The sequence below is a fragment of the Mercurialis annua genome, linkage group LG3 (assembly GCF_937616625.2).
Source record: "Mercurialis annua linkage group LG3, ddMerAnnu1.2, whole genome shotgun sequence".
NCBI classification, from domain to species: Eukaryota; Viridiplantae; Streptophyta; class Magnoliopsida; order Malpighiales; family Euphorbiaceae; genus Mercurialis; species Mercurialis annua.
The window spans coordinates 4917142-4931033 of record NC_065572.1 but is presented as its reverse complement, the minus strand read 5'-3'; the positions used below and the strand labels follow the sequence as shown (position 1 = coordinate 4931033).

General features: G+C 34.0%; 3 protein-coding genes across 5 annotated transcripts; all 3 read right to left on the bottom strand.

Annotated features, from left to right (window-relative positions):
- Positions 1-296: 296 nt before the first annotated feature.
- LOC126675392 (uncharacterized) lies at positions 297-3007 on the bottom strand. The gene is made up of 8 exons (XM_050370031.1): positions 2660-3007; positions 2456-2564; positions 2224-2339; positions 2002-2121; positions 1775-1864; positions 1338-1486; positions 983-1244; positions 297-663 (listed from the first exon to the last, which is right to left on the bottom strand). Exons 1-8 carry the CDS (start codon positions 2885-2887, stop codon positions 511-513), a joined length of 1227 nt encoding a protein of 408 aa, XP_050225988.1. The 5' UTR covers positions 2888-3007; the 3' UTR covers positions 297-510.
- Positions 3008-3522: 515 nt separating this feature from the next.
- LOC126671169 (uncharacterized) lies at positions 3523-5301 on the bottom strand. The gene is made up of 4 exons (XM_050364892.2): positions 5100-5301; positions 4927-4993; positions 3935-4021; positions 3523-3792 (listed from the first exon to the last, which is right to left on the bottom strand). Exons 1-4 carry the CDS (start codon positions 5259-5261, stop codon positions 3731-3733), a joined length of 378 nt encoding a protein of 125 aa, XP_050220849.1. The 5' UTR covers positions 5262-5301; the 3' UTR covers positions 3523-3730.
- An 889-nt stretch (positions 5302-6190) lies between these two features.
- Positions 6191-13407, bottom strand: LOC126674353 (D-xylose-proton symporter-like 2). Of its 3 annotated transcripts, none has more exons than XM_050368792.2 (16): positions 13241-13407; positions 13139-13209; positions 12993-13049; positions 12507-12601; positions 11834-11912; positions 11324-11383; positions 11118-11184; positions 10907-11031; positions 10274-10375; positions 9754-10122; positions 9622-9669; positions 9459-9521; positions 8610-8690; positions 8204-8302; positions 7083-7220; positions 6191-6537 (listed from the first exon to the last, which is right to left on the bottom strand). In XM_050368792.2, exons 3-16 carry the CDS (start codon positions 13038-13040, stop codon positions 6406-6408), a joined length of 1506 nt encoding a protein of 501 aa, XP_050224749.1. In that variant the 5' UTR covers positions 13041-13049; positions 13139-13209; positions 13241-13407; the 3' UTR covers positions 6191-6405. The 3 variants fall into 3 exon arrangements, with proteins under 3 accessions (XP_050224749.1, XP_050224750.1, XP_050224751.1); XM_050368793.2 differs by having other exon boundaries at positions 13139-13194; positions 13248-13407; XM_050368794.2 differs by lacking the exon at positions 13139-13209 and having other exon boundaries at positions 13320-13342.
- Between the last annotated feature and the right edge of the window lie 485 nt (positions 13408-13892).

Genomic DNA, 13892 nt, shown 5'->3' with positions numbered 1-13892 from the left:
ATGGTTTTTGGTATTAACTCTAGTTTTTGTATATCTTCTGCATTTATTTATATTGTTATGTTTAGAACCGGATTAAATAGTGACCGACGTGAAAGCAAATTTAGAAAATATGATTCACCCCATCAATTTATCATATCGAAAAGTGATAAAGCATGAAATAAAAATAACAATTATAATTCTAAAATGAGCGGAATTAAAAGACATGATGGATGGTCGCTCTCTCACTATCAATCACTGATTATTTTTAACTGAACTGACCCGATTTCTTGAATACGAATTTATAAACCATCATAACATGAAGTTCAAATATGTTCGAAGGCTATTAATAAGCTCAACCAAGATTGATGTAAGTAATTTTCACAACAGAAAAAAATACGTAAAATTGGTTCTAGTAATTTTGTAGGAACCAATATTTCTACGGAAAAGTGCACAGCTGCAGTGAAAGCTATGACAACTAAGATAGCAACCATATATGCCCTTCTTGCATTAGTACAGACAACATTGCTGTAGCTACCTCCTAAACATACCCGAATTCTGAAGGACCCGGCTATACTCTGCGATAATAGAAGAATTTTTAACAAGCTCCCATATCTTTGCAGAATTTTTCAGCCAGTCACGTTCTGAGACAGTCTTTGCAAAAGAAGGGCAGTTCATGGCTAAAACCTGAACAAACAACAAAACATAGACTCGTCATAAATTTTGACAATGAATAATAATATTCAAATCTTTCAATGAATAATAATATTCAAATCTTTCATCTTTTTCCGCAAGCATGTTTATAATGGATAAAAGGGGGATACAAATCCTCAAAACTCTGATTAGGCTTGCAAGTTTATCGAGCTAGAGTATCTTGATGTCTAAACTCGATTCGATAATTGATTCAAGTAGCTCGAACTACCGAGTTTTATTTGAATCAAATTGAGTAGCTCGCGAGTCAACTCAACTCAATTACACCCCCAAGTGTGATGGTCATAGAAAATACCTGGTCTCGCAGTTTCCAAATTGCAGAGATGTAACTTTCACGCTGAGCTTTTGACAGGTCATCACTGTTCTTGTCTGGGATTAAAAATAAATTCAGTGGTGCAGAATGAAGATTGTTAGTCTGATTAGAAGCTACGGAATCAATCTCCTCTTTTCCCACGTTTCCACATCTCTCTCTCACGAATGAAGAGGAGCTGAAATATTGAGCCAGTCCTTCTTTCAGTTGCACCAAGTTAAGTGGACTAAAATGCTGATCTTGAAATCTATAAATGAAGCGGATAAATGAATGCGACTAAAAGAGTTACTTGCACATACCAAGCGGCAATCCATTCATACAGCGCAAAAAGATAACTTACTTAGTATGCACAAAAACTGGAGTAGCCATATATTCTTTACTGTCAAAAGTTCTCTCTTTCATTTCTTTTTCAGGCCCAGCATTAGAGGTTTGTGAATGTGAAGATGTTAGTGAAGATGGATCTGGTATCCCATGTTTCAACAGATCAACCTGCCGAAAAAATAAGAAAGAGCAGTGTAAAATTATATATTATCTGTTCAATCGAAGCACATAATGATGACAACAAGGCAATGAAAATCGATTACAGAAATAGAATTAAAAGAAATGCCTGCAAAATTGAAAAAAGAAAAAAATAATGGCACAGATTGCTGGTTCATATATCTACTTCGCATAGCTTCCAACCTTCCAGCATATCAAAATAATGAAAGAGAAGTGCTTGGTGGTTGCATATGAAACATATTACACTAATAAGAGAAAAGACCAAGGCAAGAGCAGTACCGTCAGCATTAACTGCCACATACTATCATCATGAAGTCCGTCTGAGACCACCAGCACAATGTGACAAACGGATGCTAGAAGAACACCAAGCTAAGGAACTCCTTACAGCACCCAGGAATATACAAATTCATTAGATATTCAATTTGAAAAGTATAAATCGAATACATTTGCAATCAAAAACTACGTTTTATAACAACTTAAATACAAACTTTCTCCGGCGCAGTTACCTGAATAGCCATAACTTCATGAGCCAATTCAGCAGATAAATTCTCACCACTTAATACTGAAATAGTGGATGAACCATCAGGTCTCATCATCTCAGCTAATATAGAAGGGCTAAAAACAGGCTGCAAATAAAAGAACCGTCATGTATTTAGTCTTTCACATTAAAAAGGCGAAAACCGTATAAATAAAACAACACTACAATTGAAGTCGCAAACAGAAAAAACCTGCGTATCAAGCAGTATAAGCCGGTCAGCCGATATTCTCGGTTCAATGCCAACACTACAATGTCTTGCCATTGCTCTGTTATCTTCTGTTTGTACAGTAAATGGTGGTAGCATTCCTGCATTTTTTTTACCAAACAGTAATAACAAAAATTCAGAAATACAATCAAACAGACCATAATTTCGTCAATTAGAAGTTAAAACCCTAAAAAAAAGAGTAATGTTCCAAACTGACCAGGTGAAGTTGAATCAAAACCATAAAGCTCGTTCATAATAGTGGATTTACCAACTCCAGAAGGTCCAATCACACCGACCACAATGAAATCCGTATTTTCAGTTAAAAACTGCATCCAGAATGTCAAAATAGGCTTAATAATAATGATATCGTAATATAGCATACAGAAATGTTAATTAACTCGAAGGTAGAAGAGAAAATTACGGGGAGAAAACGGTCAATGTGAAATTCCCAAGACTCTGAGAGGAGATTGAGAGAGCTGATTGCAGGTATACGAGAGCGATGCGGCACCGTTTCGTCTTCGGATCGTCCGTACTTACCGACTGTCGGTCCAGAGGTGACGAGTCCGGGCTTTGCTAATAGGATTTTGGGAGCAGACGGAGTCGGTAGAGGAGTTGAAGAACCGTTACCGCCGGTAGTTGAGCCGGCCATTTTAGATTTAGATATTCTGGAGCTTGAATTTCAGTTGCCTGAGAATTGAGAAAGCTGGCTTGCTTAACCAACAAAGGTTCATTTTGACCCCTCAATTTGGCACAAAATATCAATTAAGGACAAATTTATAATTTAAAAAAACAACAACTGAAATCTTATTTGAATGGACAAAACGAGATAAAACAAGAGTATTTTTGTTTAAAAGTCATGAGATCTTATTTGATCTTTCATCCCAAGTCTCAAAGAATCCAGGTGAATTTGTATAGGGGCGAAACCAGCCCTTTGGCTGAGATAGCGACCGCCCCTGAAAATTTTATTTTTAAAAATTTACCCCTTCAAATTCTAATTAATATTTTTAATATGGTTATTTAATTTTAATTTTTATAACATTAGCCCCTTAAATTTTATTATAAATTAGCCATTCCATAGTAGAATTCCTAGTTCAGCCCCTAAACTAGTATAACAGGATTATTTAGTATTTCTCTTAGTCCGTATTGTCATTACTTCTATAAGTTTTAGATTCGAATCACTCATTTCCATTAAAGACATCAAAGAAAACAATATAGAGCTGCAGCATTTATACTTCTTTTTCTTGTGGGAAGAGGGCAACAATGACATTTATATTACATTTTGAATTCTTGAATTTCAGATATCATTACTCATTCCATGCCTCGATACACTGTCAATACTATTTTTGTATTCTCTAAAGACAAATAACAAATCAAAGATGAACTCTGATTACAAGAGAAACAAAATTTGGGTTAAATTCAAAGTCCAAAGGCATGGTGTGCACTTGTGGCATCACTGCAAGTTGTAGAGGTATCTTTTCAATTCTCCTCCTTATCATTCTACCATTGCCTCCACTGAAGTTTCAGCTCCTGGCTTAGATTTCCCTTTCTTCTTGCCTGTCAATTAGAGAAGCGCAGACACATGAATAGAGGCTCGAGGATTACGCAGATAATGCGTATAACCAAAAGAGAAGAGTAAGATATAGCAAGAAAATAACTTAATAAGCTGGATTTATGATGACATAAAATGGAAAATTACCCTTGCTCTTTCCCCGTTTCAGCTTTAAACTCTTCTTCACATTAAACTTTCTCGGTGTTTTGTTGGCATTTTTCGAGGAATCTTCACCTGCAAAATCAACTTGCATGAGCTTTGCACAAAGATGCTTGTTATACAGGTAACGGTAGCTAATTAAAAAATAGTGCCCATTCTTAACAGATAACAATACAGCAAGTCACAAGAAGTTTGTAACCAAAAAAATTTCTCACTCGTCTCTGCTCAAGTAAGAAAGTATTTACTAAAATCAAAGGGATGAGCCCTCATATTTCACCTTATGTGTCTTTCGTCTAGGTGTGAACAATATTGTCTTCCTATCTTGTTCCTTTTGACTAATAAGAGTTTGCACCAAATCCATAGTCTAATCGTCTAAACACGTACGTCATAATAGCATATAATGAAAGCATATCACCTGACACCATCTTATGCAACTAAAAGCACAACAATATTGGATCCTACAAATCCTAATATTAAATACAAAACTGCTTTTGCTCTCAAAGAACTTGTGAAGGAAGCAGCTGAATTTCTTAATCACTAAACAATTGCAGTTCCATGTAGCACAAATTCAAAAACATAGCCTCTATTCATCAGCAAATTAAACCGTTACACCTGGATCAAGAGTAGATCTTACAGCTTCAGATAAGCCAAAATCGATAATTTTCCAAGAAATAATTACAACTTTGATTGTTCTGAAACAGCAACAAACAGATTAAGTAAACTACAGTATTTCATCGAAAGTACCGAAAAAAACAAGTCAGGAGACAAGTGCATCAATTTAGCTAAAGTGTGTGTTAACTAACAATTAAACTTCAAAAATGAGACGGAACGAGTACATATTAAGCTAAAAACAATAAACTAAGCTAATTCTACATCACCATGCATTCAAGAATCTACAATACCTTCTACTAGTTAATCTAAAAGAACCCTAATATAAAACCTAAATTACAATAACTAAATTAAATTTCTAAGCTTCTAACCTTCAGCGGCAGCCATCTCCACATCTTCCATAGTAACCAGTCCTTTTTCCATAAGTTCCTTCTGCTCCTGCAACACGATTAATTAATTAATTAATTAGCTAATTAATTAATCAAATTACAGGTTATTATCATAAAAAAAATGGCAGAAAGAAAAACATAATTTTGAGACATACTCTACGCCATTTCTTGAGCTGCTTTTGTTTCTGTTTACCGGAGATGGAGTGAAGCTGCTGCCGGCTTTTCAATTTACCGGTGACTGGGTCTCCATGTACTGCTCTTTTTCTTTGGGCTGTTTGTTCTCTTCTCCGTTTCTGTACTACGTTGAACTTTGCCATCTTCCGATCAAGAATTAAAAATGTCACCTCTAAACCCTAAAATCTTTTTAAACTTTTTATAGTTTCTCAAAATTTGGGTCTTTGGACTTTATTTCTGGCCCATTAAGGTTAGGAAATTTGTTTTCTTATTTATTCTTCAAATTATAGTAAAGCTGCATTTTGAAAAGAAAAAAAATTTCTTTTAGATAAATTAAAAAAATCATTTTAGAGTTATGCTATACATTGCAAGAGAGATTTCTTAATTTTTTTTTAAACATCCAAAAAGATAAAGGATAATAGATCATCTCAATGAAACAAAGGGAATACCATTGTTTAAAAATTTATTAAAAAGAAATAAAAATTGTATTTAACTTTTCATAAAATTCACACGACTTGTCAAATTTTAAATGAATTTTAAAGTAAGAAGTTAATTTGTTTTTTAACAATTACAAAAACACCTGTAGAAGAATGAAAGTCTTGCACATTAATAGGTATTTTTGATAAAATAAAATAAATTTCCTGAAAAGCAAATGAATTTTCAAATAATAATATTATTTTTTAAGATGATTTTAATATTTTATTAATTGATTGCACATGGTCATCCTTATTATAGCAACCGGCAATAAAAGATGTGGACATTCTTTTCAAACCAAACCATATAATTTTCACCTTTTTAAACTCAAACCAAACTATTTTATAAAAATCTGAAATATTTCAAACCAAATAGAACCATATAGATCTGTTGATTTTCAGTTCGATTTTACCAAAATTAAACAAATACTTTTGTACCATTATTATCGAATCAAACTAGAAAAAGCAATAAAATAATACTTTCAAACCAAACCAAATCAAATTTATAGGATTTGTCGGTTTGGTTCAGTTAATCAGTTTGTGTTCGATTTTGCACACCCCTACTAACTGACTCTCACTCAGTGTTACTAAAATAAATCTGTAGTAATCTCAATCATGTATATATAGTAGAAATAACCATTTATAACAACATGAACTTTATGTATAAATTTATGAACATTACAAAGATATAGTAATATATATCATATGCTTATTTGTAACACCGCATGTAGCAACTCTTCTGCATCAGAATGTTGCTATACAGATGCAGCAGTGAAATTTATTTTTTAAATTTCTCAGATAATACAATTTTTTACTATAAGCATTTAGCTTCAATTTCTTCAAGAGTGAGTCCTTTAGTCTCTGGTATAATGAAGAATATGAAGAGGAGAGACAGCACAGCTATTACACCAAAACCATAGAATAGAATTCCAGCTCCCAAAATTTCCTGTAATCATATACAACAGCCACAGATGCAGTTTAAAAGACTAAACTTTAATTCGCATGTCGACTCAATTAGTTTTTATATACACTCGATTACAACTTAACAGGAAAATTTTGCTGACGGTAACTGAACTTCCTTCTCTCTCCTAACGCGTTACCTAAATTTCAATTCAATACTAGAATAATACCCGAAATACTTTTGTAACCGTAAAATACCTTCTGTTGACAAATTTCCGTTTCTGTCAAATTTTTGTGGCAGTCACCTGACTGTCATGTGAGTCCATTTTGATAAATATGGAGAATTGTTAACGGAAGGTACTTTACTGTTATAAATTAGAATTCATGCATATTCTAATTATAAACTGAAATTTAGATACCTTGCCGGGAGAGAAGAAAATTTAGGTATTGTTAGTGAACTTTTTTTCCAACTAAGCGCATAATGCAATGCTGTAATTGGACCATATGGGTAGCGATTACAAAGATGAATGGAGCGACTTGCTGGGAATAACAAATTCATATAAAGACATGTTTGAGACAAAATGTATGTACCTCCAAAGGTGAAAATGCAAATGTAACAAGTGCATTTGCTCCAAAATTTACGAGTACTGCTAAGCCAAGTCCTCTCCCTCTTAGGCGTAGGGGGAAAATCTCAGAAATCATCAGCCAACCGATAGGACCAAATGAAAACTGCAAAATCAATTTCATTATAAGCATACAAGCGTGGATTGCTAAAGCAGCAGATATATTTTAAAAGACTATTACCCTTGAGAACCGAAAATCTGCAACAATAGAAAGTCAAACAACTTTGGCAGAACTTAAAATAAGTTTGTTATATATTAGTTGCAGATATAGCCACTTGTTGTAAATATCAGAACATGATAGAGTTTGGTAGTGGTTAGTTGTACACATTTTCACTCTGCAAGGAAACAGACTTAGCTCCACGATCCACGAGACCAGGAGCTGGACGGCAAAGACTGATAACCCAATTTTCTCCCAGTCAAGAACATGTTCAGACACAAAGTACTGTTATTAAACTTAAATTTCTATTTAGGTCTTAATGCTATCCCCAGACGAGCATGTTCAGACACAAAATACGGTTCTTAACCTTAAGTTTCTATGTAGGTCTTAATGCTAACACCTGAGAGCATACACTAACAGCAACACACAAAGATATTATATGCCCTCTGGTGTCGGAAATTCGTCAACAACATCATGATGTATAACTACTCTCTTTGGTTTGGTTTTTCAGGTAGCAATCGCTCACCAACTACTTTAACATGACTAACAAATTGCCCAATCATAATGCAGAAGGCTTTTATAACGTTTAATTGCATTACTGAAAATTAAATTAATACGATTGCTTTGCCTATAGGTTTTAATGCCAGCTTCAAAACAGTATTCATTAGAATATCTGTATTATTAAGCAGTTTGGTTTTCTATTACTGTGAGCTTCATTTTTGTCGTATTGAACCTAATTAAATTTACTATTGAAAGTCATTTGATTGATACATGTATTTAACAATTTAAGAAAGAACACATATAAAAGTAAATTAATAATCTAATTATAATTCTGATTGGATGATACATCAGCTGACGCTGATATCTCATGAAACAGTAGTAGTCCTTTTAAAGCAAAACAAATGGGAAAAATAACAAGGAATCTTGATTACCTGATAACACCCAACGTACAACAATAGTGCAACTACAGCCACAGCTGGAAGATTACCCAGGAAAAGATAATATGACCCCAGAAGGAACAAAGCGATCGCCTGTTGCAAAATAAAGCATTTATTTCAATTTCGTTCCTGAATTTCAGACTTCGTTGCTGTGTCACTTAAGTTCATATAATAGATCATGCAGCCCCAACTCCACTCCTTTCACTAATAAATTATGTAAGACATCAAGCAACGGAGAGCATAATTCTCTCTGCGACAGAATGGCCAACCAGTTATAGCATGCAGACAATTCTTGCCCTCATAAAGGCTTGGCTTAAGATTGGCATCAGAGCAGACAATGAATAGCCATTACATAAGTGGTGTTGGGTGGTGAAGAATGAAAGGCTGAGATAACAATTACCATTCCAGAAACACCAGCGAGCAATAGAGGTCTCCTTCCAAGTCTATCAACAGCAACTACAGCTGCCCCAGTCATAATCAACTACAAATGCAGAAGTTCATGTCAGAAATTTCCCGAGAATAGTCAAATCGTTCCAGTTATATATAAAACAACTGTTGTATCACAGAAGAAAAGGAACATCTTGGTCAATAACTTGGCATATAATTTTATAAATTTGCATCCTATAAGTTCAAAAGCAACTTTACATGTACATTTCTTGATAAGAAAGGGAAAAGGTTGAGCTCCAATAGAAAATTGAAATTTGCAAACACCAAATTCAGAAAAGCCTCCACCAAAACCAATCTAATTTCCCACATAAACATGAAAGGGAAAAAACATGCATGTCATACACGAACTAGGAAGAACATACAACAATAAATACATTAGGCAGGATTAGCACAATGAGAGGCACATCAAAACAAGTGCGCACACACATATGACACAAATGTCTAATGCATTAATGCCACTAATGGCACTAAGAGCTGCGGTAAGTCTCTTATCCAGAACGGCTAACTATGTTTTCTTCCTTTAAGAGACTTTACTTTTTTTGCCATTAGATGATTCTCCATTAGGCAACTTACAATGCAATTTATCTTGTTAAAAACAAAGTTATAAGAATTCACCACGCGCACGCGCACACACATATACATTGTACTTCAAACTATAAATAATTAAAAGGATCATTTATCATAGAGCCCCTTCAGGATTTTTGAGTTTGATTATAGGCCAAGTAGAACTCCTAGCAGTCTCGGATGTCAAATAAGGTAAATACATTTATTATATATTCACTGACTAAGAAGAGGAATATACCTTCAATAAACCAAGTAGAATTGAGACCCGTGTTGCATCAGATGCAGCAGAAAATCCTGCATCCTATCAGATAACAGCAAATTACGATGAAAAAACACTTTTTTTGCCAGTCTCACAGAAATTGTAGCAATAATAATTAAAGAACAGAATTTAAAATAGGCACCTGTAAAATTGATCCCGCATAATACAGTACACTTGGTTGCCCTGTAATCTATCATGAAAATAGATCAGTTAACAAGCTAAGCTTTTGGGAGTTCAGCATTTAATCTCAGACCATTTTTGGTAAGATATATACCTGTTGAAAAAGAACTAACCCTGAGCCAATGATGAGAGCTTTCAAGCATTTTCCTTGAAATATTTCCCCCAGTGAAGCTTCTTTTTCTTCACCAACAAAAGTAAGTTCGCTAAGAATTTCTTCAACCTGGGTGGTTGCAGTGTTACCAATAGCCTCGCCCCTGAGTCGGCTCAAGCAGACTATTGCAGTTTCTTTTAAATCCTGCAGATTGCCTTTCCCCTGCATGGCACATAATAATAGCCATCTAGGTGATTCTGGTAGCCACCACATCCCAACTCCCATGATTAGTGCCAAAGGGGTACTGGCTACATACATGTAGCGCCAACCACCGATAATTTCAACCAAAAGGCTACCAACTCCATAGCCTGCCTGCATAAAATTCCCATACTAACTGTTAGCGACCATTAACATAAATGCATAAAAACTTAAAACGATGAAGGCGTTACAAGCTATTGTTGCCTTACCGTAGCTTGTAAAGCCTAGAGCAAATTAAAAAGTTCAAAGAAAAATAAGAACTTACAACCATCCCAAGAACTATAAAGAACTCTTTGAGAGAGATTAGTAGACCGCGAATCTGAGATGGGGCTGTCTCAGCAATGTACATTGGAGCAGCATGCATTGCCTAAACATAAAGAAACTGAATATTAACTGTTTTCCATAATGATAAAAAAGAAGATGCGCTAAATTTACAAAATAATTTAAGGAAATAGATAAATCATTTCAATATTAATCCATCTTACATTTTAGTACTCTCTCCGTCTCAAATTGATAGGAGGGTCTCAAATTGATAGGCAGTAATGTTAAGTTTATCAAATAAAATGAGTTAATTTATAGAAAAATACCACTTATCCCAATATAATGCAGTTGTAATTTTGTGTTTTTTAGTATCTTGTGTTTCATTTTATTGTCTTGTATTCTACCAAAATTAATAGGGCATATATGACAATTAATCATGTAAAAGATATTAAGTGCCTATAATTTGGGATGAAAAAAGTTTGAATAGCGCATATCAATTTGGGACTGTTAAGCAATGTCTTCTTGCAATACATGTAAGCATATGAGGGAACGAAAAATGGAAGCCATATATGAATGATTATCATGAAATTTCCAAGCCAATGTATAATCTATCAGTAAAAAGTGTATCAGATTTTACCAGTCCGATTCCAATACCATAAACAAAGCGTCCAATCACCAAAACAGCAAAATCAGGTGCTAGTCCTGTCACCAGAGCTCCAAGAAGATACAACACAGCAGCCCCAATCAACTCCCTTCTCCTTCCTTCATAACAAAATCATCATTTCAACTTCATCAGAAAAATGACATCAGTAATTCTTGGAATTGTAGGTTAATAAAAAATAACTAACCTAGAAAATCCGCAAAATTAAATGCCAAGATGGAGCCAATCAATGCCCCATATAATGAGCCGCTGGTCTGCATAAAAAGCAACTACCAAATTAAAACCAGAACATTTACATTAAGAAATTGATCATTCAAACAAACCAAAAATTAAAAATAGGGAGGACTTCATGAATGAACAGCTCAAACGAGCAAATTATTAGTAGAAACTCACAATGAGCCCAAGCTGCACAGCATTCAAGTCGAACCAACTAATTCCACTATATATGGGCGACTGCAGGGTAAGAGAAATAGTTAATCAGCTGAGGAAATAAAAGAGCTTCTAAAGTATTCCAAATGCAGTATTAAATGATCTAAGTGTCTCGCATGCATGTGCATATGAAAATACTTATTTGTAGATAGTCTGTGCCTCTAGGAATATTCATAACTAAACTGGAGGCTTCTTTAAGTTGCAAAGAACACAAACAATTAGAAAAATCATCTTAATCAAAATTTAATTAACTTAATATAATAAGCTTCTTTCCTCTTCCACTAGAGCACAGAATCCGCCTATGACAATATTAGTCATCAGGTCCACATGAAAATGTCTTGTAGGCTACACTCACTGTTGCAGCACCTCATTATAGACGGAAGCAATTCAAGTTGACATATATTGGCAATCCAAAAGGTTATACATTTTACTGCAGGAACAATATATATAAAGGGCAAGCAAAAACTACCAAACCTCTATAATTATTGTAGCACAAGATGTGGTTCCAATATCATAACCATATAATAGTCCTCCAAGGGCTGGAAATAGAAATCTGAAAAGAAAAAAAAGGGCAATCCAGTAAGCATGCAAAATTTACTTTATTTTCAAGAAGCAACGCTATTTGTGAATGGATTATGAGAACCATGACCCAGGAGTGCAGAAGCACACAGTACAATGATGATCCATGGTATCAAATACAAGTGTTGAATCATCATCTGAAAAACTGTTTATCACTTGAGCATAAGGCCATGGGAAAAATAACATGGAATACCTTTATTCTTTTTACATTAAACGTGCAAAATTAGGATACTCCAGTATCGAATTATAATTTCCTAATATTGATATCTAGGTAACAAAATCCTTAATTACAACTTCAAGAATTCAAATTGATTTCACCCGTTACAGTCAATTAAAAAATGAATAGTAAACAAATGCATTTACAGTCCCAAAATTTTCTGTAGAGTATGCCTTAATGTAATCTTTACTTAACTGTTCACTTTCCCATATGGTTCATTGGGTACTCGAAAACAAACATGACCAAAAACCATATAATTTGACAATGTAACCATACCATAGCAAGCATATAAGTATTATCATATATAAGAGTTGTACAAAACCCTTAAATATAATAAAAGTAGAAACTTACGGGAGAACTGCAGCTAGGATAGAGTAGTTCTCCGAATAACCCCCATTTAAAAGAGGCTCTTCTACACCATCAATTTCACCTGAAGACTTTCCGACCTAGTAAAACACTGACGAATTTAGCAATTCTCCAATGTAAAATAAGTAACCTTGATTCATCAAAAGAAAAAGAAAAACAATTCTTTGTCTGGTTGCATAGTAAGCAAAGGAGTCATTATTAATCAATCATACATAAATACGAAATCATATGGTAAGTTTTATTGACCCAGATGAATAGTAAAGATTGAAAATCACACACTTAATAAGATATTATAAGTTCAAGGGTGGAAATTCCAACAACAATGAGACAAATGAAATTTTCATTCGCTGAGAAAATTTTAATTTTTTTGAAGTGTCAGTCAACTAAATTGAAGCATAATCAACCAAATTCCCCTATTTTTTCTACAGTTTCCCAGCAAGCAAACAGCCATGAAATGAGAAAAGAAATAACCTTTCCGAGAGAAGAAAAAGAGGGCTGCTCAGGATCAATTGCAGCCATGAAACCCACCTGTAAGAGATAGTGACACTTGTAAAAAAAAGGATCACAAATAAATCAAAGGGGAGAAACAAGAAAGATCAAATTCAAAATAAATTAACCTTATTTCAATTTAAGAGCTAACTAAACAAGTAAGACAATGGTGGTGGTGGTGGTGGTGGTGAATGGTGGTAAATGGTGGTGGTGGTGGTGGTGGTGGTGGCGGTGGTGAATGGTGGTATACTAACAGTCAGATGCTTGAAAATATAAGACTGAATGTTGCAGAATAAAATGGTTAACCACCAGAATTCAAAAATTGATGAGCAAAAGAGAAGACAAGCTGAAGAAATTAAGTGAAATTGGATAGACTCTTCTTCTATATATTTTTGACCTTTTAATTTGAAACTGTCTAATCAGTGGGCACCCAATAGAAATTAATATTTTTATTAAAAACATTGTATTTTTTTTATTATTTATGGAGGGAAATATTTTATGTCAACTTGACATGTGAGATGGACACAACTAAACCGATTTAAAAAGTTGAGTCTTTTTTTATAATTGAGTAGGAAAAACGTTTTTGAAAGGAATAAATATTACAATCTAGCAAATTGCTGTCAAGCGCTTATATTATTTGAGTTACAGCTCATGGTATTTTAAAAAGTTGAATAGAATTCTAGCAAATTGGTCAAATTGTTATACTTACAACTTTTAAAAGTTTCAGATAGTTATAAAATCGGAAAAGTTTGACTTTTTGAAATCATTAGACATTTTTTAACCGAAGAATAATATAAAATGGTATATATTCTATTGTAATTTTACAAGGATGAGCTTTTTTCTATCCATACGAGGATGAGCTAAATAAATTATATTAATTGT

Coding starts and splice junctions, on each gene's coding strand:
- LOC126671169 (XM_050364892.2), bottom strand. CDS start 5,261: ATGGCAAAGTTCAACGTAGTACAGAAACGGAGAAGAGAACAAACAGCC. Junction 4,994..5,099: donor AGCTCAAGAAATGGCGTAGA/GTATGTCTCAAA, acceptor ATCGTGTTGCAG/GAGCAGAAGGAACTTATGGA. Junction 4,022..4,926: donor GGAGATGGCTGCCGCTGAAG/GTTAGAAGCTTA, acceptor TTGATTTTGCAG/GTGAAGATTCCTCGAAAAAT.
- LOC126675392 (XM_050370031.1), bottom strand. CDS start 2,887: ATGGCCGGCTCAACTACCGGCGGTAACGGTTCTTCAACTCCTCTACCG. Junction 2,565..2,659: donor ACATTGACCGTTTTCTCCCC/GTAATTTTCTCT, acceptor TTCTGGATGCAG/TTTTTAACTGAAAATACGGA. Junction 1,865..2,001: donor ATGAAGTTATGGCTATTCAG/GTAACTGCGCCG, acceptor GGAGTTCCTTAG/CTTGGTGTTCTTCTAGCATC.
- LOC126674353 (XM_050368792.2), bottom strand. CDS start 13,040: ATGGCTGCAATTGATCCTGAGCAGCCCTCTTTTTCTTCTCTCGGAAAG. Junction 12,602..12,992: donor CTTTTTCTTCTCTCGGAAAG/GTTATTTCTTTT, acceptor GTGTTTTACTAG/GTCGGAAAGTCTTCAGGTGA. Junction 8,691..9,458: donor TTCTACTTGGTTTATTGAAG/GTATATTCCTCT, acceptor CTGCATTTGTAG/TTGATTATGACTGGGGCAGC.